We start from the raw sequence: 25,198 nt of genomic DNA on the forward strand, positions 1-25,198 counted from the left end.
CACTGCAACCTCTGTCTCCCAAGTTCAAGCGATTCTCCTGCCTTAGCCTGCTAAGTAGCTGGGCTTACAGGCACGTGCCACCACGCCTGGCTAATTTTATATTTTTAGTAGAGAAGGCATTTCACCACGTTGGCTGGTCTTGAACTCCTGACCTCAAGTGATCCACCCTCCTCGGCCTCCCAAAGTGCTGGGATTACAAGGCGTGAGCCACCGCACCCAGCCTGATATGCTTTTCATTTGTCATCCTCAACACAGCACAGTCCTGAGAATTCCTGTGTCTCTTCCGGCTCTACCTTTCCTTCCATCTACTTCAACAGAGTTAATTCAATAATAACTTTTTTCTGTCTTTGGTCTATATCCTCTCAAAGTTGTTTATGTTTTGTGGAGTCCAGCTTCTCGGCTTCCAAGTGGAATCTCCTTTCGGGGGCTGGTGAAGTCAGATTTGTGGTTCCCAGCCCAGATACCACCCTCCCATACCCCCAACCCACCATGACAGCTTTCCTCCAATGGGACCGTGGCTGACTCCGGCCAGCCTGCCCTGAGTCAGGCCATCCTCCCTGAGCCACCCTGTGAGATGAAATGGCCAGTCAGCAGCCTCGGGTGGCCGGGCACCTCTGCTCCCGGCCTCTGGGCTGATGTGAGATGCACGCGTGCCAGGGTTTTCCGCCTGGATGGCCTGTCTGTCCTCTGCCGGGGATGCCCGGCCTCGCCCCTGCCTCTGAACTTGCCCCACTGTGGCAGTTTCTGATCCTTTCTCCAGTGGTCTTCAGCCCATCGTTCTTCCTCCTGGTTCTGACCTTGGTGTTTTGAGCTTTCTGTCTGCACCAAGACTTCTGTCCTCAGGGGTCACCAAGGACCCTGAAGCATCTTGTCCCTCTGGGGCTGGTGTAGGGGAACCTGCATTTCTGTATTTCTCTGCCAGAATGTCCCCCGCCAGTGTGGCTGTGCCCTCATGTAAGAGGTTCTCCTCCCGCCCATCCTGCCATTGAGAATTCCTGCACCCTTTTCCCTTGAGTCTGATTTGACTCCACGTGGCACCCTCTTAGTTGCGTCGGTTGCGGGAGGTCTGCACTGTCACACCCCAGGCTCACCCACCTTCCCATGGTTGGGCAGGGAGAAAACAGATCTTCTCATCCTCTGCCCCAAGGACCCACGGTTTCATTCCTTTCCCCTGAACTGGAATTGTGTACTTCATGGCGTTTGTTGTGCTGTTTCTTCTATCAGCAAACATCTATTTGTTGATAAACCTGTGACTCCTTCACCAGTGTGGGTGTTGTCCTGCAATTAAAAGGTGTACTGCTCGCCTGTAATCCTAGCTACTCAGGGGACTGAAGCAGGAGAATCACTTGAATCTGGAAGGCAGAGGTTGCAGTGAGCTGAGAGCATGCCACTGCACTCCAGCCTGGGCAGTAGAGTGAGACTCTTATCTCAAAAAAGAAAAAAAGGTGGACAGCCTGTTTCCTGGAAGCCACTGGGATCTCGCTTTGGCCTCTCTGCTACCCTGTGTCCCAGTAGCTCCCTCAAAACACTTGGCCAAGTTTCCTAGTCCTTGAGACAGAGGCTTCCAACCCTTGCATAATGATTCTACAACTTTATCCGACCATCTCTCTGCATCAGGTAACTGCCGTTGGGCAGTTAAAAGACAGCAGCCCACTTTCCCACCCTGCCACGGTCCCTTGCATCCAGCATGTGAGTTTATTAGGCAGTTCTTCTAAAATTACGTTGGCTGAGCACGGTGGCTTATGCCTGTAACCCCAGTGCTTTGGGAGGGTGACTTGAGACTAGGAGTTGGACACCAACCTGGGCAACCTAGCAAGACCCCATCTCTAAAAAAATTAATAAATGAAATGGAATTATGTTCACCTGAACTTAATTACTTATAACAAAGACAAATTTATTGGTTTTCAAATCTAAAGGGAATTCACCAAGATGCTGCCAAAGAAAGAGCATACTTATTCCCACTTCCTGCAGAGTCTTAAAACACTTGAAATGTTGTTTTTCCAAGGGTGATTCCCAAATACAATCATTTCTCTGTATTCATGCGGGATTGACTCCAGGACCCTCCAGAATACCAAGATCCTCAAATGCTCAAGTTCCTTATATAATGCAGCATAGTATTTACATATAACCTGCACACATTCTCCCGTATACCTCAGATCATCCCTAGATTACTTATACCTCATGCAACGTAAATGCAATATTTTCTTATTTTGTATTTTTTTAATTGTTATATTGTTACAGAGGGCTGAGTATATATTCTTTCTTAAGGTGTGATATTGAGTAATATGTGTCCAGAGTGTTTAAGATACTGTGTTTGCAGGCAAGGAGCCTCATTACCAAAAAAAAAAATAAATAAGTAACACTGAGTGATGATGATGATGATGATGATGCACTAAAGGATCAGTAACTCACTGGCCAGCAGGCCCATCCCCCGGCTCTCAGTTGCTTGTTCACCTTCCCCCTTCCCTGCCCTTCAGCCAGTTCCCAGGTACTGTTTGACTCCACGGTGAGTTAAGTGAGCTGCCAGAGAGCCGTCACTGTCCACTGAGGCGTCCTGGTAGTTCCCTGATCGCTGCTGGTCATGTGCTTCTAAGGCCTAGAAAGCCAGATTCTTTTTCTAACATCCAGCTTTTTTGTATCCATCCCTGAGCTCCCTATTTTTTTGATGCCATAACTCCCACCCCTTGGATGTCTTCCTGGTTCTTAGCAAAACACTTGACCTTTTTACTTCCAGTTTTCTCCTGATTTTTCACCAGACAGCTTCAGCCTTATCAAGATTTTAATGACATTCCCATCTGAAACAGAAAGGTTATTACAACATGGTTTCCTACTCCATGGAATTTTATTTGGAATTTATGGGAGGAGCCTAATGTACCCTCTGATAAGCAAGAGTTCAAAAAATCAGATTTTATGTGTAGACTTACTTCCTAATGCCCCTTGAAGGAGGTACCTGCTGTGTCTCTCCTTATATCTCTAGCTCCTGGGTTAGTTCCAGGACACAGAAGCAAAGCTCTGATTTAAATATAATGATGATGCTACCAGTACTCTGCAGATAAAAATCTCATTATTTTTAAAGTGCTTTCCACAGTGGAAGGGTCTTAGGGTTATAACTCATGACATCTGATAGACCCTTTTGTTCTAGGTTGTAAAAGGTCTTTTTTTTTTTTTATCTCTCTTGGATGTTTAACATTTTGAACAGGATTACATGCAGAATGTTCATGGTAAGGAGATTGACCTTCTGAGAACCACTGTGAAAGTCCCAGGGAAGAGGCCACCCCGAGCCACGTCGGCCTGCGCGCCTATCTCCAGCCCTAAAACCAATGGCCTGTCCAAGGACATGAGCAGTTTACACATCTCACCCAATTCAGGTAAGCTTACAGCAAACGCACTAAGAAATCAAGTTCAACGGCAACAGATGGTCCAGGCTTGAGGACATTGTTGGGCTCTTAGGTTAAGTGGAGGCGGTAACTATCACATTACAGATTAAGGTTTAGAAACCTTATCACTTCTGTGGCTGATCATTTCCTTTAAACTTTCAGTTCCGCAAATGCCAGCAAGCAAATGGTGCTTTGAATCACAGCTGCAAAAACCATGCATCTAGGCCTTTCGCGGGGCCACGTGGTGGAAAGTGAAGTTTAACATGTGAACTGGGTATTTAAGGGCCTTCTGAAAAGCATGAATTAATGTTAAATGTCAAAGATTAACTCATTTGCGGTAACTGTATGTATGAAAGTGGAAAAACCGTTCGGACGCAAGATTCAGAGGAAATCATTTGACCTATATAAAATGTAAATTTTGTGTTATTATATTTTAATTATCTGCCATTCTTTAATGCAACTTTGGTTCTCTGTATTCTCTTTTAAAGGAGATTTTTTATTCATTCAGGATCAGAGAAAGCTAGTATTTTCTCAAATGTTGATGTGTTTAGAAATTCCTGGCTTCTGTGCCCAGTTGCAAGCCATCCAAAATGACGTTGTTCATTTTATTTACGTTTTTGCAAATAATTGCCCTGTGTCATGAACCTTCCCATTGCTTTTCATCAGAGATAAGGTGAAGATGCTCTTGAGTCCTCCCACACACACAGTCAGGCTCCTTCAGCATAGGGAAATCCCTTCAAGAATTTTGCATTTTCTCCAGTAGGAAGTCCAGAACTTTCTTCTCTCCCACCTACATCCTGTCTTCTTAAAACAGATTTCTGGCTAGGCGCAGTGGCTCACGCCTATAATCCCAGCACTTTGAGAGACTGAGGCGGGAGGATCGCCTGAGGTCAGGAGTTCGAGACCAGCCTGGCCAACCTGGTGAAACCCCATGTCTACTAAAAATACAAAAATTAGCCAGGCGTGGTGGCAGGTGCCTGTAATCTCAGCTACTTGGGAGGCTGAGGCAGGAGAATCACTTGAACCCAAGAGGCGGAGGTTGCAGTGAGCCAAGATTGCATCATTGCACTCCATCCAGGGTGACAGAGCAGGACTCCATCTCAAAAAAAAAAAAAAAAAAAAAAAAACAGATTTCTCTCCTACAAGAGTTTCTGGTCTTTAATGCTGCACTTTCCTCTTCTGAAGCATTAAGTGCTTTTAAGGAGGGACGGTGCTGACGGCCTGGTTCTGTGGCATGAACGACACTGGTAGGAGAGAGCAGGATGGTACAGAGGAGTTCAGATTTGGGTCCTCCATCCTGGGCTCCACCGCACAGTGTTAGGCAGTCCCTGAGCTGGTTCCTTCCCACCACATTGGGGTGCTCTTGCCTGGCCTGCCTGTGTTGCAGGGGAGCAATGTCAGAGAATATAACATGATAGTGCTGGGAAAGCTGAATACAAACACAAGCTGTTGTTTCTCATCAAAATAAAAACTGGCTTTATGCTAAAGGAGTCTTGAGTGCCTCCCAGAAAAGTGAGAACAGTATTTTTCCTGGGGCTTCTATGACCTGCCGACCTTTCTTCCAAGACGTGCGTGAGGTTTTTCTTACTAGAGCGGTGTGCTAACTATGGGGTGGGAAGAGAGAAAAGAAGGGCACAAGAAAGAGAAAACAATCTGTAGTGAGGAAAAAGCTGAAGGCTTTATTGCATTAGCACATTACGTAAAGTCATTCATTTATTCAAAGAATATCTATAGGCCGGGTGCGGTGGCTCACGCCTGTAACCCCAGCACTTTGGGAGGCTGAGGTGGGTGAATCACCTGAGGTCAGGAGTTCAAGACCAGCCTGGCCATCATGGTGAAACCCCATCTCTACTAAAAATACAATAATTAGCTGGGCGTGGTGGTGCGTGCCTGTAATCCCAGCTACTCAGGAGGCTAAGGCAGGGGAATCGCTTAAACCCAGGAGGCAAAGGTTGCGGTGAGGTGAGATCACGCCACTGCACTCCAGCCTGCACGACAGAGTGAGACTCTGTCTCAAAAAAATATATATATATATCAAGCACCTATTATGTGCCAGAAATTGTGCAAACTATAGATATGGAGTCCCTAACCTCTAGAATTCTTCCATTTCCACCTCCCCTTCTGACCCATCACATCGCATCTAGTCATCTAGTTATTTAAGTCGACAAGTGTTTATTGAGTTTCGTTTTTATAATTTTAAAGTGATAAAAATATGTTAAATAGAATTAATTAAACTTAAATAAAAAGTTATTTATCTTTGTAACACGGTGTTTTGAATTATGTATATACATTGTGGAATGGCTAAATCATGCCATTTGTGGACTTTCTAATGTGTGCCTGAGATACAGTTCCTGCCCTCAGGAATCTCCCCTGTTGTTGGGGAAAGAGACAAGTAGACAGAGGTCGCACCAAGCCCCAGACCCCAGCAGGGCTGTGTAAAGGGCAGGGCATGGAGACACAGTGATGCTGTGGTCGGCTCCACCCCAGGAGGTGGGCCAGGCTTCAAGGAATAGGGGATACCTGCTGAGTTTGAATGAAGGATAGGAATTTGCCAGGCACACAGATATGAAGGAAGGGCACCAATTCTGTGAAGAAGCGTTCACTATGTAAAAGTAGGATTTCGAACTTCTTCATCTTGAGACTTACGTTCCTTGGAGCCAAATGCCACTGTTGTCCTAAGGGAAACTCTAATGTTTGATTATAAGTAGATAATACAAAGGCCCTCTAAACCGTGCCATAGCTGATGGAATCGGCTGTGTCATGGGCCTCTCTCTTTGAGGGAGTGAGCTGTGTGTCCTTGGAAGGCATTTCCCATTGCTCAGTTTCATTCTCTTTAAGAGCCCCCCTGCTGGGCAAATGGGAGGGATGTGACGTGATTGAAATCCCTTTTCCATGGTCACAGCCCTCAGTGTGTGACATCTCCGCAACCCTCAGACAGGTTTATCCCACACAGGGGCCTGGCTGACTTTCCCTCTTCTCTGGATTCCAACTAGGGCTACAGAAGTGGGGGTATGGCCTTAGCACAAAGGCAGTGCCACTTTGGGAAGAAGAAAATGCCTGATGGCCACAGCAGTGCTAAGGGAAGTGGCACCCTGACCAAGCATGCCGGTGAAGTCATCAGCTGGTGTGCAGCGAGAATGCACAGATAGATCCTCAGATGGCAGCCCCCTGTGGATTGCTCAGCTTCGTTCTCGGGTTCTGAGAATAAGCCATGGGTGGAGGCACCTCTGTAAGAGGAAGCAGCTTCATTAAAATATTGGGAAATTTTAATTTGCATTCACCTCCTCTAAACATGACCATGAATCTGTACAAAGTGATACATTCTTTCTTGCTTAAGAAATTAAAGCGTTTGGGGATTTGAGTTTTTATGCTCTTTGAAAATTGAGTTTCTTATGTCTAAAACCATCATTCACAAAATGTCCTTTCACCTGAGGAATTCCAACACAACAAATTCAATCTGAAATAAATTGAGGCTACATTTAAGAGACGGACTTTTAGCTAAAAATAGGTATTAGAGAGCTGTTTGCCAAAAAATTGAATACTTTATTTTTCACTCTTGAGTCTCGTTTGTTTTGTCGCAGTTCGAGGTGAACTGGAGGCTTTTCTTCCTTTGTATTTTCATTTCTGTATTCATTTTCTTATCTCAATGTGATTGAATTAGATCAACGTTTTACGCCTTCTCTTCCCGTAATTTGCATTCACATAGACCTGATATATGTATGAACCTAAGTCTTTGTGGATAACACCTATTATTGCTTTGGAATTACTGTCCATATGTGGAATGATTCATTCGGTTGGTACAACCATTTCCAGGGTTCATGATACACATTTCCAAATTAACTTCTAAAAGGTTTTATATAAAAACTCTTCCCATCCATAGCCGTCACCCATTTCACCTGACACCCTTGCTAATGCTATTAATATTATTGTTAGAATTTATGCTAATCTGATAAGCCATAAAAACACCTCATGTTTTGTTTATTTGGATTTCTTCAATAGGTAGTGAAGCTGAACAGCTCACATGTATTAGCTGTACGTGTTTCTTACATTGTAATTAATTGTTTAGGTGTATATTTGCCCATTTTTGCTCTAGGTTCTGTCTTTTTCTTATTGATATCTAAGAACTCTTTGTATATTTAGGATATGAATATATTTTGCAGGTATTTCCCCAGTTTATTATTTGCCTTTTAAATTTTATGGTCTTCTTTACATAAAGAGGTTTTCCCTCTCTTTTATTTATAATCAGATTATCTTTTACTGTTGTGATTTCTACTTTAAGCTATTTAGAAAGCCTTTAATAATCTTGAAACCAGATCATAGTTTATATATGTATACCTCTAAGTTTTAGTTTTACTGTTTTTTTCCTTAAAAAATATATGTATATGTGTTTATGTGTGTGAATATATGTATATGCATATATATCTGTACGTATGTGTGTGTATACATGTATATGCGTGTATTTAGCCCCTAATCCACCTTTAATTTGTTTGGGTCTATTGTGTGTGACAGAAATCTAATTGAATTTTTTATTCAAATAAATAATCAACTGTCCTTTTTTCTCTTTGTTGAATTTTTTTTTCTTTCCCTATTAATTCCATATGTCTCCTTTGTTGTAGAACTCAATCGATTATTTCATCAAATGGGCTGTGTTTCTGGCCTCTCAGATGTTATTCCGAGACCTGGTATCCCTGCATTGTCTTACCTTAGGTAGATTTACCACAATGTCGTAGGTTTATGACTCCGTTTATATCTGGTAGTATATAACATAGTTGAATATTTCTCTTTTATCTTCCAGTTTTTCTTGTCTACTGCTACCTGCTTATTTTTCTCAAATGAACTAAAGAATAACTTGAAACCTTCTCCGTCTTGATAAAAATAATCCCCTCATTGGGGCACGTGACATCAGGACTTCCTGAGGCTGTGATACGGGCACGTAAATAAAATAATAAAAATAATCCTATCATGGCTTTTAACTGGCATTGCTTTTAAGCTATTAATTGTGGAGGAAGTGACATCTTTACTATGTTATTTCCCAATTTATTCAAATTTGTATTATAGCCTCCAGCAAAGTTCAGCATTTTTTTTTTTTTCATTTAGATGCTGGACATGTCTTGTTAATCTATTCTGTTAGTTTATAATTTTTGATGCATTGTGAAGGTAATCGTTTTTGGAGGGGTGGGGTCTATTACGTCATCTAATTGGTAAGAATTAAGAAAACTCCTAATTTTTGTATTTTCTATATTCCTCCATCTTGCTGAACTCTTGTTAGTTGGAATAGCTAGTGGAGGTTTCTCTTGATTCTCTAGCACACAGTCATCATGCATTCCATATTTCAAATATTATAATGCCTAACTGTCAGTCAGTGTTGACTTTTAATTTCTCCCACCAGTTTACTGACACAGAGAGTGGATTGTGTCGCCGCCTCCTGTGCCATTCATCTCCATTGTTACTGAGTCTGCTGTGCGCCCACCCTTGATTAATGCTCTGGATATCGGGGTAGGGGGAGGACAAGACGGTCTCCTTCCAGGACCCTTACACTCAAGTGGGGGTGGAGGATTCCAAAGATAAACACACAAGTAAGATCGTTGTAAGGAGTGATAAGTGCTGAAGGGATACTTGGGGCAATTGAATAAAAAATACCTGGAGGGGGTTTGGGGTGGGGTATTCCTAGGACTTGGGAAGTTATTTGCCTGTATTGGAATAGTGACTACATTTCACACTTTAAAACGCTGGAAATGTGGTCATCTTCCTGTCAGTTTTTGCCGTGGGTTTGGGAGAGAGGAAGAAACACACACTGTCAGAGCAGCTGCCTTGTGCACTGCTGATGACTGGGCTCAGGCCACCCTCTGGGGCTCATGCATTGAGGAGAGCAGAGGAGCTGCAGTGGTGATGGGGTGGCTCTGGGCTCCCTGTGGCGGTCGTGGAGTTCAGGAGTGGGCTGGGGCACAGAGCAGGCTGTGCGATGAAATCAAGGAGAGCTGGCCAGTGTTGTCCCTGCCACCAACACCCCCAAGAGAGCATGCATCAGAACAGGCAGCATGCCTAGGGAGAGCAGAACCTTTTGATGTGGATGCTGGTGCTCGAAACAGGGAAACGGAGATGATTGTGAAACTCAAACCTCCTCACAGTCACAGAGGAAGAGAAAGAAATGGAGAGGCAAGGCAGCTCTGACCATAGGTGGTATGAAGTGCACCAGCCACTCACAGTGCCCCACACAGTAGGTCTAAAATGAAACCCACCAGTCACCATGGGCCATACACCTGCTCAGAGCCCACAACCAGCCTTCTGGTTGGTCGAGGCTGCAGAGAAAACCTTGGCCACTTCATCTGCCTTATCAACCCACATACTCTTATTCGTAGATAATGGACAACGAAGACATTTGTGGGAATCAACAGTAAAAATGTGAAGGATAACTGATCTTAGGAAAAAGGGTGACATTTTGGTGAAAGGGAATTTAAAAGGAAATTGTAACTCCTATCAACAGAAGGATTTAATAGGTTAGTTATTAATGATACTCATAAAATTAAGCAAACAGAGAGCATGTGTTTGGCCGGGCGTGGTGGCTCATGCCTGTAATCGCAGCACTTTGGGAGGCCTAGGTGAGCAGATCACCTGAGCCCAAGAGTTCGAGACCAACCTGGGCAACATGATGAAACCCTGTCTTTATAAAAAATGCAAAAATTAGCTGGGCATAGTGATGAGTGCCTGTGGTCCCAGCTGCTGGGGAGACTGAGGTGGGAGGATAGCTTGAGCCCAAGAGGTCAAGGCTGCAGTGAGCCATGATCATGCCACTGTACTCCAGCCTGGGCAACAGAGTGAGGCCTGTGTCAAAACAATAAAGAGTATGTGAAAATACTATAGGAGAAAGAGTTTTAGAAATAAAGATTGCAAAAATTAAAAAATTCAGTAGACAAATACTGTAAAGAACATGGCTAAAGACATGTTGGTAGTCAAAGATATAACAGAAGAATATATGCTAGAGGCAAGTAAGGATATCTGAAGAGTCAAGTATCAAGTTGGATGGGAGAGGAGGCTCTGCAAAAATAAAAATAAAATCTTAAAACACACCCAAAATAGGAGAACAACAAGGTAACCTACAAGAGAAATCTGACTGTAGAATTCTCAAGAGCAACATGCATTCTTAAATGTAATGGAAATATTCCCTCCTAAGGACAATTAAATCTGAACCTAGAAGCCTATGCAAAGACGACGACTAATGAAATGAAGGTAGAAAAAAAAGACATCTTTAGACAACTTACAGGGCTATACAACATCTCCATCTTAAAGGGTTTTGAAAAAATTACTTAAGGATCTACTCCAGAAAAAAAGAAGAATCCAAAAAATATTTATTCAGGCCTGGTTAAACCTTCCCTTCCTCATTCAAGGTCACTGGCTTCTCAGGATGTCCATGGCCATTATCCACTTCCATTCTTCTGGCCTGGAACTTATGCTGTCTTAAGTTGCCATTCTAATGGGGATCCACCAGAAGCCACATTTTGGAGAATCTTTCCAACTTGAATTTCAGGTATAGGTCCAGAGAAGGAGGTGAAACAACGTATTTTCTGACATGAATGTTTGGCCAGCCTAGTTTGGTGAAGCTTTATCCACATGTAACAGAATGCAGAGTTGTACTGGCTTCCACAGTTATTTTCACATTTAAGTAGAGAGCAGGAAAACATAATGGCCAAGAGCAAGGGTTTCGGAGTCAAAATCACTGAATAGAATGCCATTTCTCCTGTCTCAGACCCTTCTGAAGTTGTCTCAGTAAACCCCAGCTTCCTTGTTTTTAAAATGGGGAAATGGTGTCCACTTCTATTCTACAGAGAAGAACACACAGCATTCCTTTGAAAAACTTGGCTGATGCTGACTTCACAGAATTATATCATTACTTCATCATAATGGTTATGCCAAAAGGAAGGAAGAGGGGAAAGAAATTATGTTCTTGAATTAATTTTTCAAATACAATAAAGCATTGACATAGCCTTTGAGTAGACGTAATGGACATAGGGCTTAGACTTCACAAACCCATGCTCCCCAACAGACAGCATCCCACTATCATGGCAATGAGGGGGCAGACAGAAGAAATGCTCTTTCGGACTTTCATGGATCTCCATGGAGCTATCTGCTCCAGTCTGTGTCCTGTGGTCACTTTATTCTGTAACTCCTGGTTGTGACATTTTTGTTCTAGGATGACAGATATCCTCTTGTCTCTAAAGTGTGTCTTTGTTGGGTTTTTGCAACTATGGATATGTTTTTATCCTAACCAGATTGATGCTTAGACCTTTGTCAAAGGAAACCTTTCCGCTTCTCCTCCACATCCCCCCCCTTCCCCACTTGAGGCCCCCAGCGGTTTCGAAATATTAAAGCCGTCAGGAGGGTTGAAGCTGATTTTCCAGGGGAGGTGGGGGAGGCGGGGACAGCAAATGTGTTTTGAGTATTGAACTGCCGTTGACATCTAAAGTCTCAACCATGCTGTTTTCTCCACACTTCAGCAATCAGGACATCCAGCAAACCCATAAAAAACCAAACTAATAGCATGAATATTCAGTGACCTAGAATACTAATTATTGTCATGAATATTAATGTGATCGGACTTGCTTTTTCCTCTCCTCTTTCTCTCTCGTCCTCTTTCTCCCTCTCTCCCTCTCTCTTTTTTTCCACTTAGCCGGCTCTAAAGATGGGTCATAATGAGAGCATTTAAGAGGGAGCGCTCTCCGCCGTGACAGGGACCGGGGTAATAAGGAGAGCTTGATTAACGTGGTGCACTTGGGGGAGAGATGAGAGGCTTCACGTGGGCCTGTTCGGGGGAGGCAATGAGGCACCGGCGGCTCTGTTGCTGCTCCCGGAGATTAATGAGGCCTAAGAGTGCATTAGGAACAGTGACAAAGGTTTGATCTAATGGGCTCAGTCATTTTTCCTTTGAGTGACAGACGCACAGAAGTAATTGGCTGTGCAGAATGGCAGCTCATTGGTGGTACTTAAGGATACATTATCCCCGTTGTGTGGCCCGCAGAGGCTGTTTATCAAAACTGCTCACACTGCAGACGCGGAGTCGCGAAGCTGCTGTTACAGTGGTAATAGCTATTAAAAAAAAATAACGCAACATCAGAACTAGACCCGTTGTTGTCTCATGGAAAGAAAGTTTTTCTTTGTTTAGTTTCAAACGGTCTAGAAAACATTATAATAACTCTGGAGTCCGGAGTCTGTTGTGGGCCCTGGATGAGCAGTGTCAGTCCACGCGTGTCCCCTGCTGGCATGCGGTGTGGCCAAGGCTTGGTGGAACACAGATCCTTGCTTCCCACTCGTGTCGACCGAGGTCACCCGGGAGTTTCCCACACACTGGATCTTGGTTCCAACCTCTGATATGTAAACTGGAGGCTTCTGCTAAGTACCCTTCTAGCACCTTGGTAGACCATTTGCAAACGGAAGCCTTATTGAGGGTTGAGAATTATTTTTCTGAAATAAAACCTCAATATCAGTAGCGTGTGATGTCTACTTTCATAAACCAGGTTTTGTTGGAATTGGTTTTAATGTCTATTTGACAATTTTTAGGGAAAAAGTTAATGTTTTGTGAGGCTTCTCTTAGACATCAGGAAGTTAGCTAAATCTGACATTAAAAGACACTAAAGTTCATCTTAGTTCTTTTTAAGAATTGCAGCATCTTCAGCTTTTATGAGTAATGCCTTCTCACTACTAGTTGTTTCTGTATTTATACATTGCTCCCACTGAGGTTTAGGCAAATTCGTGTGATATTGCTTCTATCATTAAATTGTAAACTCTTTGAGGCATACACTGTTATTTCTTTCTTTGTTATCCTCTCTTAGTTTTGTGACCTAGCAATTATTTTTTCATTAAGTCTATAGTCCTGCATGTTACCCGTCATGTGAAATGTAAGTGATCGATGTTGAGGAGATTAGTTGGTTTCCTGCAGATGTTGTTCCCCTGTAGTAGCCCTCCATGGTCCCGAGCATTGGTGTGCAATTCAGAAGTAAGTGTCGCACTTCCGATGTAAGGAAAGCTTCCATTATTTGAACTCTAAGTAGAGTGTTCTTTTCTGAAAGAACCAACTAAAGCAACTTGATTCCTGATGATTTCAGCTGAGGCATAACAGGATGGCCAGGCTCCCGAGTTGGATGTGGTAACAGGTGTGCCTACAAGTAAATAAAAGGTGCTTCAAAAACTTTTTTTCTCTCAAAAACGTGTGTAGGTGGTGAGGAATAGTGTTTCAGCTGCTGCACTGATGCTTCTGAGACCAGCAAAGTGGTCTGCAGGGTCAGCTGTGGGAAAGAGGAGGTGCCTGGAAGAGCCTGTGTGAATTACTCGGGCCCCCTCCACCAGGGAGCCAGCTGCCAGCCCCAGGCGCCAGTGAGAACCGAGGCCTTGGGAAGGGGCTTCTGACTCTTCCAGGCTAGAGTTGAGTCCGTGGCTTCCCTGCTTTCTGCAGTCCTTTCCCACATTGGCAGAGGAGAGTTTTTCGAAGTAATCGTGACATTTTTCCGTCTCGAAACCTTGTGACCCATTGTTTTGAGTTACCACTCACATAGTGAACGATTGCGTTTCTGGAATATTTCTAGTGAGTGGTCAAACTCGGCAACATCTCAACCAGCAAACCTGTAAAACCCGCCCATGTTATCAAACTTGTGAGCCCGGGGTACTCCTTGGTGCTTAGTGCTGGATTCGGTTGTGAGATCATTTTGTAAGAACTGGAAGGCAGAGAAAGAAGTAGTAGTAAATACTTCTCAGAGTAGAGCAGTGTGGCCACCTGCTCCTGGAAAGGGACTGTAAAATTCAGAGATGACCAGAGAAAGTTCTCCTCAAAACAGTGTTGTCAAATGAAAATGAATTCTATGTTTAAAAACACACACACACACCTGTTGCATTTATCATATAAAGGAGAAAGAATGAAGATGGAACCGTTATTCATGGCAAAGGAAGACACCAAACAAACAAAAATTCTTTTCTTCTCCATTTTCATAATGCTTACACACCTCATCCTCACTGTTGCATATCAGCTTGTCCATATAACCCATACCAGGAGATGGATTGTGGCCAAGCCAGCCGTATGATGGCTCTCTGTAAACACTATCGGAATCTGGAGCAGCACGTGTTCCTTCAGCAGATAAAAATGGCGAAATGAGAAGGGCACACATTGTTTTGCGAAGATCAGAATAAAACTCCACATTTTAGGAAGTGACAGTGAACCGTCTTAATTCTAGGATGTTGAATTCTGCATGGCCACGTTGATGTATTTAGTAGTCATGACATTTGTCGTTGCAGCTGGGTCTGGATTCTATATATTTTTTCTGTTCAATGTAGAACTGTGTGGCTGGAGAAAGCTACTTTGTCTTTAGAATAAATAAATACACTTATTTCTAAATATAATTACTTAAATGAGAAGTTAGCGTCTGGCATGGTAAATATTTTGTCTTGAATTGTACGAGCTGCCACATGATATCCACCCCCAACATGGAGCAGTAACCCAGGGATGGGAGGGAAGGGATGACCCTGGCGCTCCAGCTCACTGTCACCTGCTGTCAGGCCACGTCCTTCATCTGCGTGTACATGGTGCCCCAAACACAGGGTTTTGTTTTGTTTTGTTTTCTCTCCTTCCTTTCTTTTGTAAACTGTACCTCTGACAACATTGGCATCACTCTGATCATCAGACCTTTGGGATGCTGGAAGATGGGGGTGCCGTGGAGTTGTCCACAGCACCAAGCACTTCACTAGTTGATGGTGGGTGTTCAGTAAGCACTCACTGAGGGAGTGAGCTCAAGCAAAGGGATGCCAACTACAGCACTAAAGCAAACAGAAGGCAGATGGCATGACAGTTTATACTTGTAGAGACACCATTACAAGGGAAACATAAGGAGAATATTCAGACATTTTAGATTTTAAAGACAAAATTAGCAACATCATCATTTTAAGCTTCTGCTAAAAAACTGTAGAGATAGGGACCAGGCGCGGTGGCTCAAGCCTGTAATCCCAGCACTTTGGGAGGCCGAGACGGGCGGATCACGAGGTCAGGAGATCGAGACCATCCTGGCTAACACGGTGAAACCCCGTCTCTACTAAAATACAAAAAAAATTAGCCGGGCGAGGTGGCGGGCGCCTGTACTCCCAGCTACTCGGGAGGCTGAGGCAGGAGAATGGCGTGAACCCGGGAGGCGGGGCTTGCAGTGAGCTGAGATCCGGCCACTGCACTCCAGCCTGGGCAACAGAGCTAGACTCCGTCTCAAAAAAAAAAAAAAAACTGTAGAGATAGGAAAACCCACTGTTGATGAGATTAATAACTGATATCTGCAGAGGTTTTGCAGTTTACAGAGTGCTTTACATAATTTGATCATTATATTAACCACATGGGGCATACTGTTATCATTATCACCATTTCTTCATTATTATTATTATCCACTTTAGAAATTGTGGACTAAATTGTTTTAAAGATGCCCAGGTTCCATCTTCTTTTAGTTACTGGTCATTAAGAAAATTAGCAACACATATCATGAATCAAAAAGACGTATTATGCTGTTTGTTCCAGTAATAATGCTACTGAGAATTTCTCCTAAGGAAAATTCAAAAGTAGAAGATGTCATTTGCAGTGTTGTTTACAGTCAGAAATTGGAAACAACCAAAACTATCCAGAAGTAGAAAAATGGTAATATAAATTATGTACATTAAATCAATAATGTTACATATCTAAAATTATGAAGATTACATAACAACATGGGGGAAATGGTTAGGAAATCATATTAAAGAAGTATATAAAGTTATATCTTTTCTGTGGCCATAACCAAGAAAAATGTATGCGTATGTTCACTAAAAATTCGATCTATTAGATGAGATTTTGGTGGATTCCGTTTACATTATTTGTTTATCTGTACTTTTTTGCCAAGTAAATTTTAACAGTACAACAAAATAGGCCCCCATTATTTTTTCCTTGACTTCATATTTTAGAGCAGAGAGGAAGCAGCATACAATGAGCTGTTTCTACATTTTAGGAAAGAGCCATGAGCTGTATAATTCCAGGATGTTGAATCCTAAGCCTGGCCACATTGCTGTATTTAGTAGTAATTACGTCTGTCATTGTGACTGGGTCTGAACTCTGTACTTTGTCTCTGGTAAACATAACATGGAAAATCTCTTAACTAAAAAGAAAGGTATCAAGAAACACCAGATTTGTGTCTCCCTAGTAGATGTGTTGAATTGTACTCTTTTACAAAACAAGTATCACAGGATGCGGAGTCCTGAATGCCTGTATCTTACAAGATACAGAGTGTGTCCTTGGAAAAAAATCCTCTTAGCCTGAAATTCCACTTGCCAAAAGCAAGGCAGATCTCCAATGCAAATACAGGAGCGAAGGGGTCCCATTCACAGGCCTTAAATCATGTGTGTCACTTTTTATGGTAGTGTTGTGAATTATATTCTTTTTGGGTTTGTAATTAGAGGACAGAACAGATGGCGAAGGCCTAGTTTGAAGTGATGTGACCATTAGCGTCGCCTCCTTCATCCAGTTGTGATTCCAGGGAACCTGCTTTTCCCACACATGCGCAGAACGGGTGCGGTGCAGCTGTAGGGTTTGCAAGGTAGCCGCTCACGCTGAGTTTTTATAGCATTTGAAGCTATCTGTGAATGAGATTGGACCGAAAAAAGCAGTCCCTGGATGTTTCTGAGGGTGAGGGCTCCAGAGGGGAGGGGTGAATTCCTGTCAGTCATATTCCTGTAATTAGGATTTTTTTAAATAACAGGTATACAATTCTGCAGTGGGAATAAACGTCTGGTTTACACTCAGGTGCTCATAGAATCCTTTTTGGCTTTTTCCCTGCCCTCTTTCTATGTACATGAAAGTTCCTATCACCCATCACCAATAGTTGCTCCTGTCTTCAGGCTCATTTAACCAATAAGTCAAATGCCAACTATTATTTTCCTAGTGAAATGCTCTGGTGAAGTTAAGTCCTATTTGTAAAGACAGACCAAAATTGGAAGGTGCAAGGAATGAACTTTTGTATTTTGTTATTGTTATTGTAAAGATTTGTTGATGAATCTTCCTTTGAATCCTGTGAAAAGCCATCATTTCAGAGTATATTTTTAAAAATCAGAACAGGCTATTTTTAATGTAATAAGCCAATAGCTTAAAAGAGGGATTCTGTCTTTGATGTCATTTGGTGGATGAAAACATTCTTGTTCAATAGAAAACCAGCATCTTTTTCATGCTCATTTGAGATCAGTTCAGGCAACATACTGATATTCATTCAGATATAAATGCCATATTCACTTTGAAATGCAAATTGTTTAAAGAAAAATAGCATATGGTGGAGGTAAGTACCTTTTCAAATCAACTCTTCCACTTTAGGGATATAAGTACAGCTAAAATTATTCTTTGGAAAGAATCTGGCGCTTTTGACACATGGAAGCTTGCACTAATCAAGGCAGCGCAGTAAGCACACACACATATCCATATCAAGGAAGTGGCGCTGCGAGGACATGGATTAGCATGGTAATGCGCTCGCCCCCTGCTAATCGGGGCGAGTACCAGCTGATCCGTAGATGGAGTATTTGAGGAAACGCTCTTTCTGAGTTCAGAATGGGCCAAGTTGTCAATCATGTATTTCATGGTAATGCAAATAATATTTGGGGGCAATGCCGGAAAGGTCCTTTTATGACTGCCTTCTTGTGGAAGCCAGCATCCTATACAGTTTGGGGCTGGGCCACTTTTTAAGGACTTGTTGCTGGTAAAACTGTTCCCTTGCACAGCCCTGTTCTATCTCTTACACTTCCTGGCCTGACCTCTGCATTCACAAACCGTTCCAATGACATTTTCTCGTTTTTTGGGTAAGTGTTATTGATACAATGTACACATAAGAATGACTTAACGATTCTGTACTTCTGAGAGGGTGCACTCTGTGCCACTCCAGAGAGGGGCACTTCTGTTTGCTGTCTGGGACAGTAAATGTCGCTTTCCACGGCAAATTTTGGACAGGCTTGCTTACATGCTATTATTAAACACAGGGGTTTCCTAAGCTCAGGGTTCATAAGTCATATGTAAAGAAACAAAAGTATTTTGTTTCTATAATCGTAAGTCACAGCCAGGTTTACAGGGGCCACCACTCACATCCAGAAGCAGGAGGTAGCCAGCCCTCATGGACCCCTTCCTGTCACATGCACCCCCACCCCATCCCACTCACAAGGGTCACCACCATCTGTTTTCTCACTGCATAGATGGGTTTTGCCTGTCCTTGAACAGGATCCTAACACTTGGCACTCTTGCACTTGTCTCTGGCACTGTGTTCTGTGTGTGATGTTGCCCCAGTTGTGGCCCGTGTCAGTAGTTCATTGTTACCGTTGTGTAATGTTCCATTGTACCGTGATGTACCTACGGTGATGGACAGTGCCGTCATTCCCAGCGTGGGGTTGTTATGAGCACTGCTACTCTGAACATTCTAGCACCTACTTTTTGGTGGCCATGTTTATGTGCATCTGTATGATTTAAATCTGAAAGATGTGAAAGGAGAAGAGAAATCTTAAAGGAGAAAAAAAGAATTGATCTTGAAATGTTTTATGAAAGCTTTGCATCTGGTAAGTCGATTAGAAGAGCGATATAGGTCGTCTTGGGACAACCCTGAGCTTAGGAAACCCCTGTGTTTAATAATAGCGCGTAAGCAAGCCTGTCCAAAGTTTGCCGTGGAAAGCGACATTTACTGTCCCAGACAGCAAACAGATGTGCCCCTCTCTGGAAGTAGACACTACCCCTGTCGTACCAGTCTGTTCACTCTGTCAACATCCTTTGCAAGATACTACGTTAGCCTTATGGTGGTATCTCCCCTTTCCATCTGTTCTTTATCTAGATGGGCCTAATTCCAAAGTTTAAAAGCCACAGTGTCCCCTGGAGCCTCTCCTGTACCTTCCAGCAGGGGTGGGCTCCCTGCCCCTCATACTTTCTGGCCGCTCTTGTGTTACTCTGCCTTGCATTTAGACCACATGTGGACCTGCTGTATACCTTCTACTAGACTAGATTGTAGGTTTCCTAAGACAGGGACTCCTTCCTTCATCGTGCCCAACACAGTAGGGGCTCAGTTCCATGCGGCTGCTCGGCAAGCTAGAAGGTCAGTGTTAGAATAGGCGGCAGCTCCTGCATGCCGGTTCCCATCTTCCCCTACCCATGGGTTAACAGGTTAGCCTACCCTAGGTTCCTGGGTGATGAGACTCCTGAATCAAGATGAATGACAGTCTCTTGCAGCAATAGCAATAGTGAGAGTGTCAGCATTGTCATGCACTGGCTCCCCAAGCCTCAGTTCCCATGGGGTGACACCAGCACACACACTGACTCACGTTGTAAGAGGAACCCCGAGCTTAGGAAACCCCTGTGTTTAATAATAGCATGTAAGCAAGCCTGTCCAAAGTTTGCCGTGGAAAGCGACATTTACTGTCCCAGACAGCAAACAGATGTGCACCTCTGTGGAAGTAGACACTACCCCTGTCGTACCAGTCTGTTCACTCTGTTGGCATCCCTTGCAAAATAACCCAGAGCAGAGGGCACCTGCCTGTGTCCACACTCAAAAGACGAGAAGAAACTGAGGCCTGCGGAGAGCTGGCTGCCAGCAGCAGTGGGGCAGGACGTGCTGGTGGCGGCAGGGAGAGTGGAAGGCAGGGAGGAATGTAAGGGAAGGGAAGAGTGGAGAGTACTCACCCCCAAAGGGGCCACATCCTTGTACTTATCCCGGAGTACAAGTGTCCCCTCAGCTTCTGGGGGTAGAAGCTTCCTTTTAAGACTCTTGTATTTGCCCATGACTTGAGGTTGGTGAGTTAGGACCACTTGTTAGACTTACCTCGTCTGCCCCAGGAAGGAGGACATTCTAATCTGGCTTTTACAATCTCTTCCTTCTAGGGAAATACAGACATGCCTGCAAAGAACATTTCCAACTATGGTGCACAGAGTTCCCCCACGTCTAAAAGACCCTAGCTTCATGTCTTCTTCCTCAGACACAGGAATGAAATTCTGTGGCGAAACAGCAGTGTGTTGAGGTGGTCCCTGATGGAGACAAACTCAAGAGGCTGAAGGTTGGGGCGTGGCTTCCTGCAGACCCCATGCACCTTGCATTCCTCCTGGCATTTCTGAATGTAGCTCTAAGTCTAGTAGCCTTCTTGAAGTAGTAACTTTAATGCCTGGGTAGCAAGCACTCAGGCCTTTCCTTAAACTTACCCTGTTAGCTATCAGGTCTAGGTGTGAAAATTTGATTTAACTAATCAGTGTAGTAGCAGCAGAGCTTGATGTCTTTGTTGACTGTTGGTGGCCACATGGGTTTAGGTCCCCTGCCCTTCAGCCTGGTTGCTGGGTATGAGGCCCCCACCTTGGCAGGCCTGCTTCGGGCTGACCTGGACTGTGTTTAGAACAGTGTTTGATGCACTTGTATCCTCACTGGTCTTGATGTCAGGATCCTTACCTCTCAAGCAATCACAGTCATCAGCTTCTTTCACAAATGAGGACTTCAGACCTTCAGCCTTAATTAATAACTTGTTAACATGAAATGAATTCCAGTCAGTGAAAACAGTAGCCCTCAAGTACTTTGAGTGAGAAGACAGTGATTGTAAACAGAGTCTTCCTTTTATGCCTAAAGATATTTCCAGAAGTGTTCCAAACTCCTGTGTGGTAACACATAGGGCCGGTATTGCTTGATGCTTACATAACAAAACTGGATGCCAGGACAGCATTAGTAGGTCAGTTAGTTGATGACATTCATTCAAGAACAGAAATGAGGTTACATGTTAGACTGTATGCGCATGTGTATAAAAATAAGCATGAGAAAGTATGACACTATAATTGGATTTGGAATGTGCACAGTTATTAAAAAGATTCACTCCACATTTGGGGGTGGTTCATTTCTTTGACGGGTGGATTTACTGAAAGTGAGTGGAAATGCCTCAGTGTGGCCACTGGCCTGGGACCGCTGACACGTGGCACGAGATGCTCCACGGGCCTGTTAACCCAGCATGGCAGCTTCCATAGTGTCGTGGCTCAGGCCGTGGACCACTGGTTTGCCTCAGAGTTAAAGCAGGTGTCTTCATGCATTTACGTTGAAAGGCAGGTACTGTGTTCGGATCCCAGAAACAGTATTTCTGACCCTCTGTAATTTTTTTTAGTTAAATATGTTTCTGCATTATCACAGAAAATACATCTGTTTCTTTACATCATGGTTAGTTGGTTTTTCTGAAAGAAAGTTTAACTGACATCAAATATAGTGAACGGGTATATATTAAAACAGAGATTTACTCCCTTACGAGAAAATCGGAAATGTTTTGCTTATGGAATGAGACTCCTCCTCTGCGCATTTTGGAAGGTCTTGACCAAAGGTCAAGAGTGAGGTGGGTTGAGTGCAGTGGGGTTGGGGGAGGCAGGTGTGAGCCTGGGCAACAGCGGAACCCACTCAGATCCCGCAGACAGATCCAGAGAGAGAGACTGTGTCAGCTCTTTGTTCACAAACACAGGCCCACAGCTCCCGGATACTCTCATTTTCTAAGTGATGCCAGAAACCACCAGTTTTTAGGTGAAATCTCCCAATTTAATTCTACTTTGAAAGAAATGATCAACTAAGTAAAATGCATCTATGAGCTCAGCCTGGACGTCAGGCGATAGTCTATGGATCTGATTGAAAATTTCACCTTTATCCCTGTGTGTCCGTGTGTACACCGTGATGTGGCCCAGATTCAGTCATGGCTGTTTCAGTTTAGTCCTGCAGTGGGGAAGTGGGTGTGGTTGGGGCTGGGGGGCCTTCACGAGCTATGGGGCTCTAAGAGTCTGCCGTCAGAAGGATTGTGCGTAGCTGGTCTGGTATCTTCCATCTGGACACCAGGAGCATGTGGTCTTGCCAGGAGGTTCTTCACCCCGGAGGTTCCAGGTTGGCTCCTTGGGACTCTCTCAGGAGGCAGAAGGTGGGCTGTGAGCCACACCCCCAGAGCTGCTCCACCAGCATCTCAGTGGATTGGACTTGTCCTTGAATTTTGCTGGACAGACAGAAGTTTGAGAACAAGTGCATTCGCGGCAGAGTCCTGTTGTTTCTCATTAGTGTGTAGACTTGAAGGAATCTCTCCCTTCCTTTTTTGGCAGCGTGATGTTTGGCCTTGAGATGCAGAACTTGTAAACCTAAGATGAGTTCTCGATCAGCTACCTCCATTGGAACATTTCGTGGTCCCTTGTCTGGAGTTGAGATTGCCTTGGCTCTCCTTACTGTGTGTGGATACTTATTTCTGGAGCTTAATTGCAAGTAGTCAGTGAATACACTGAAATACTTTCCTCTGCCTTTTAAAGGGAATTGTTCTGGAAGGTTTCTAGGCCCGGTTGTCATCGGAGAACCACTCTCCAGGGAGAAGGAGCAAGAGAAGTGGTGCTGTATTGAGTGCCATGTTGTCATCAACGACCCAAAGATGGAGGGACAGACAGACATCGTGAAATTCCTCTTTGTTTTTCAGGTGTTTGAACCTTATGTGCCTTAAGCTGGTATAAAATGAGGTCTGTGGACAGATGGCATGCTTAATGACGACTTGACAGGGGTCTGACTGGGCATTGCAGTGGGGAAGAAATCACCACCTTGACACCGTACCCACACAGCAGGCGTCCCTGCAGGTAGAGCAGGCTCAGAAGTGCCTGGCACGGCAGTCAGGGTCCCAGCAAGGGAGGTGTCCCCCCACCACACCCCCAACTGTTTGCAGGCATCTTGTCATTGTCCTTTTCCACCTTTCCGGAGTCCTTTCGCCCACCGTAACAATGTCAGCAGTGTCTGGAAGCCTTTTGTCTGCTCGGAATTCACGTGATGAAAGTAGAACCAGGCCAAGGAAGCCCCGGCAGCCACTCTTGGGAGGCGCCTCCTCCCCAAGTGTACCTTCGATAGGTGGCTGTGTGGGATTGAGGTAGAGAAGGGGAAGAGAAGCACACAGGACAATGCAGGCACCAGGGGCCACCGAGAGAGGGGGTCACCCAGCAAGACGACTGCTCGGAGAAGGAGCCCTGGAGTCAGCACCCACCCTCACCCTCCTCTCTCCTTTAGATTCCTGCCATGCTCGCCATTGGTTGAGCCCAGTGAGAAGCTAGAAGGTGCTGGAGCCAACAGGTGCAGCCCACATGGGTGCCTTCCCAGGAGGAGAGCGGGGCGGAGAAGTAGTATGGCAGGAACACGGTGGGCACGGGCTCCGGGAGGGGATCCCGCAGATGGGAGTGTCTCCTCTGCTCTGTGCGGATGCTGCCTTCTGTGGGGTCTGAATGTCCTATTGTAATACGGATCTGGCTAAGGCACACAATACCCAGAGGACAACCCCAGGGTGGCTTCAATGGTGGCACGTGGAGAATACAGGAAGGAGCGTGAGTGCTCCCCTTAGTGCCACGTTGCCAGCCCTGGGCTGCTCCTCCATGTCTCTAAGATGCCACACGCCTGGTCCACCTCCCCAGGCTGCTGTGAGGCGTGGTGCAAGAGCAAGCGTGGGAGCACCACATGGCACTGTCATGCAAAATGTGGGCTCCAAATGACGCTGTGCATTGCTAGGGCGTTAGGGTATGCCCGTGCCCTGAGATGGAGCTCTCAGAACATCAGGGATTAGGGGCATGAGAAACTGCCTCAAGACCCTACATGTAAGCAGGGGAGCTCAGACCCGAGGCTTCCGAGCCATTGCGCTGTGCTCCTCCCACCTGAGCCCCTTGGATGCCAGTGGTCTGCCGTGGTGGAGTTTTGGTTGCGATGTTTTGTTTCATGGTGGTGATTTTCTGGCTGGAGTGGTTTTTGTAATTAATGTGCATGCAGATCGCCCGGGATCTTACCAAGAGGCAGTTGGTGGGTGGGGCCTGGGATTCTGCATTTCTCTCATGCCTCTTGGCAATGCTGCTTCTGTAGGTCCAAAGACCACGGCCTCTGTGGCTTTCCCATCCTTCCCTTCCCGGGGCATCACTTTGGGCTTTTTTCTGGAATCAAGCAGACCTGCCTATGACGTTCAGAATGTACTCAGTTCAGACAACAGCATAAAATAGGTATCTTTTCTTTTTTTAAGGCAAAACTCTATTCTTCAAAGCCAAACGCCTCATTGTTGTTCATCGCTGATTGGGTGTAGGGCTCGTACGCTGGCTTCAGCTCGTCATTCCCTGGCTTCCCAGTGCTGCACGGGATCGCGGTGAGGCCACTTGTTTGAGGGGAGCCCTGGTTCCTGCCTCTGGCTTCTCATCCAAATCACCGGCGTGCTTTTGAAAATGCATCTTTTCCCAAGCCCCATTCCCAGAGCTTCTGAATCAAAATCTGTATTTTTTGAAGCCTCTAGTTTTAAAAAGCTCCACAGGAAATTCTGGTAATTGGCCAGATTTAAGAACTGCTAATATGGGCTGCGTATTTATTATAAAATCCTGCACTTTGAAAAACTTCTGTTGAGACAGTTTAGAACTTAGTTGGTTCTGAACTAAAACAATTGGAAGAAAATTTTTTGTATAAAAAGTCCTAATACCTCCGAAGATCTGCAGACAGACCTAACAGACTAATTCGCTGGCAGCAAGGTATGTTTGGCTGAGCTTTAGAGAAAGGCACTTAATTGTGTTTTTGAGTCTAAAATTGGTATGACCAGATAATAATTCATTTTGATGTTGAGCAACTGATTCAAATCATTAAGTATACAATGGAATCATTTTTCATCACAGCCCATGTGCTCTGTGAAGTCACGCAGGTTATTTTTCCTCTGCTTAGTCTTTTCAAGGTTAAGAGTAAACTTATCTGGTTGAAGAGCCTGCATTTCCTCCGTGTCGTGTCTAGGGACTTTGATTTGTGTTCGTCATAAAGTATGGCTTCCCCATGAAAATAATC

At 44.4% G+C, this 25,198-nt stretch overlaps 1 protein-coding gene across 13 annotated transcripts in view; it reads left to right on the forward strand.

Moving 5' to 3' along the window:
* AGAP1 (ArfGAP with GTPase domain, ankyrin repeat and PH domain 1) overlaps positions 1 to 25,198 on the forward strand; it is a 645,437-nt gene that overhangs the window by 416,145 nt on the left and 204,094 nt on the right. For 11 of the 13 annotated variants that reach the window (XM_005574702.5, XM_005574705.5, XM_005574700.4 and 8 more), the window contains one exon: positions 3,200 to 3,368. In XM_005574702.5, the coding sequence (XP_005574759.1) occupies positions 3,200 to 3,368 (169 nt within the window). Of the gene's footprint in view, positions 1 to 3,199; positions 3,369 to 3,539; positions 5,641 to 6,370; positions 7,929 to 25,198 lie in introns of those variants that run through there. The other 2 variants (XM_065526312.2, XM_065526313.2) reach the window with 2 other exon arrangements.

This window comes from Macaca fascicularis, chromosome 12, assembly GCF_037993035.2.
Source record: "Macaca fascicularis isolate 582-1 chromosome 12, T2T-MFA8v1.1".
Taxonomy (NCBI): Eukaryota; Metazoa; Chordata; class Mammalia; order Primates; family Cercopithecidae; genus Macaca; species Macaca fascicularis.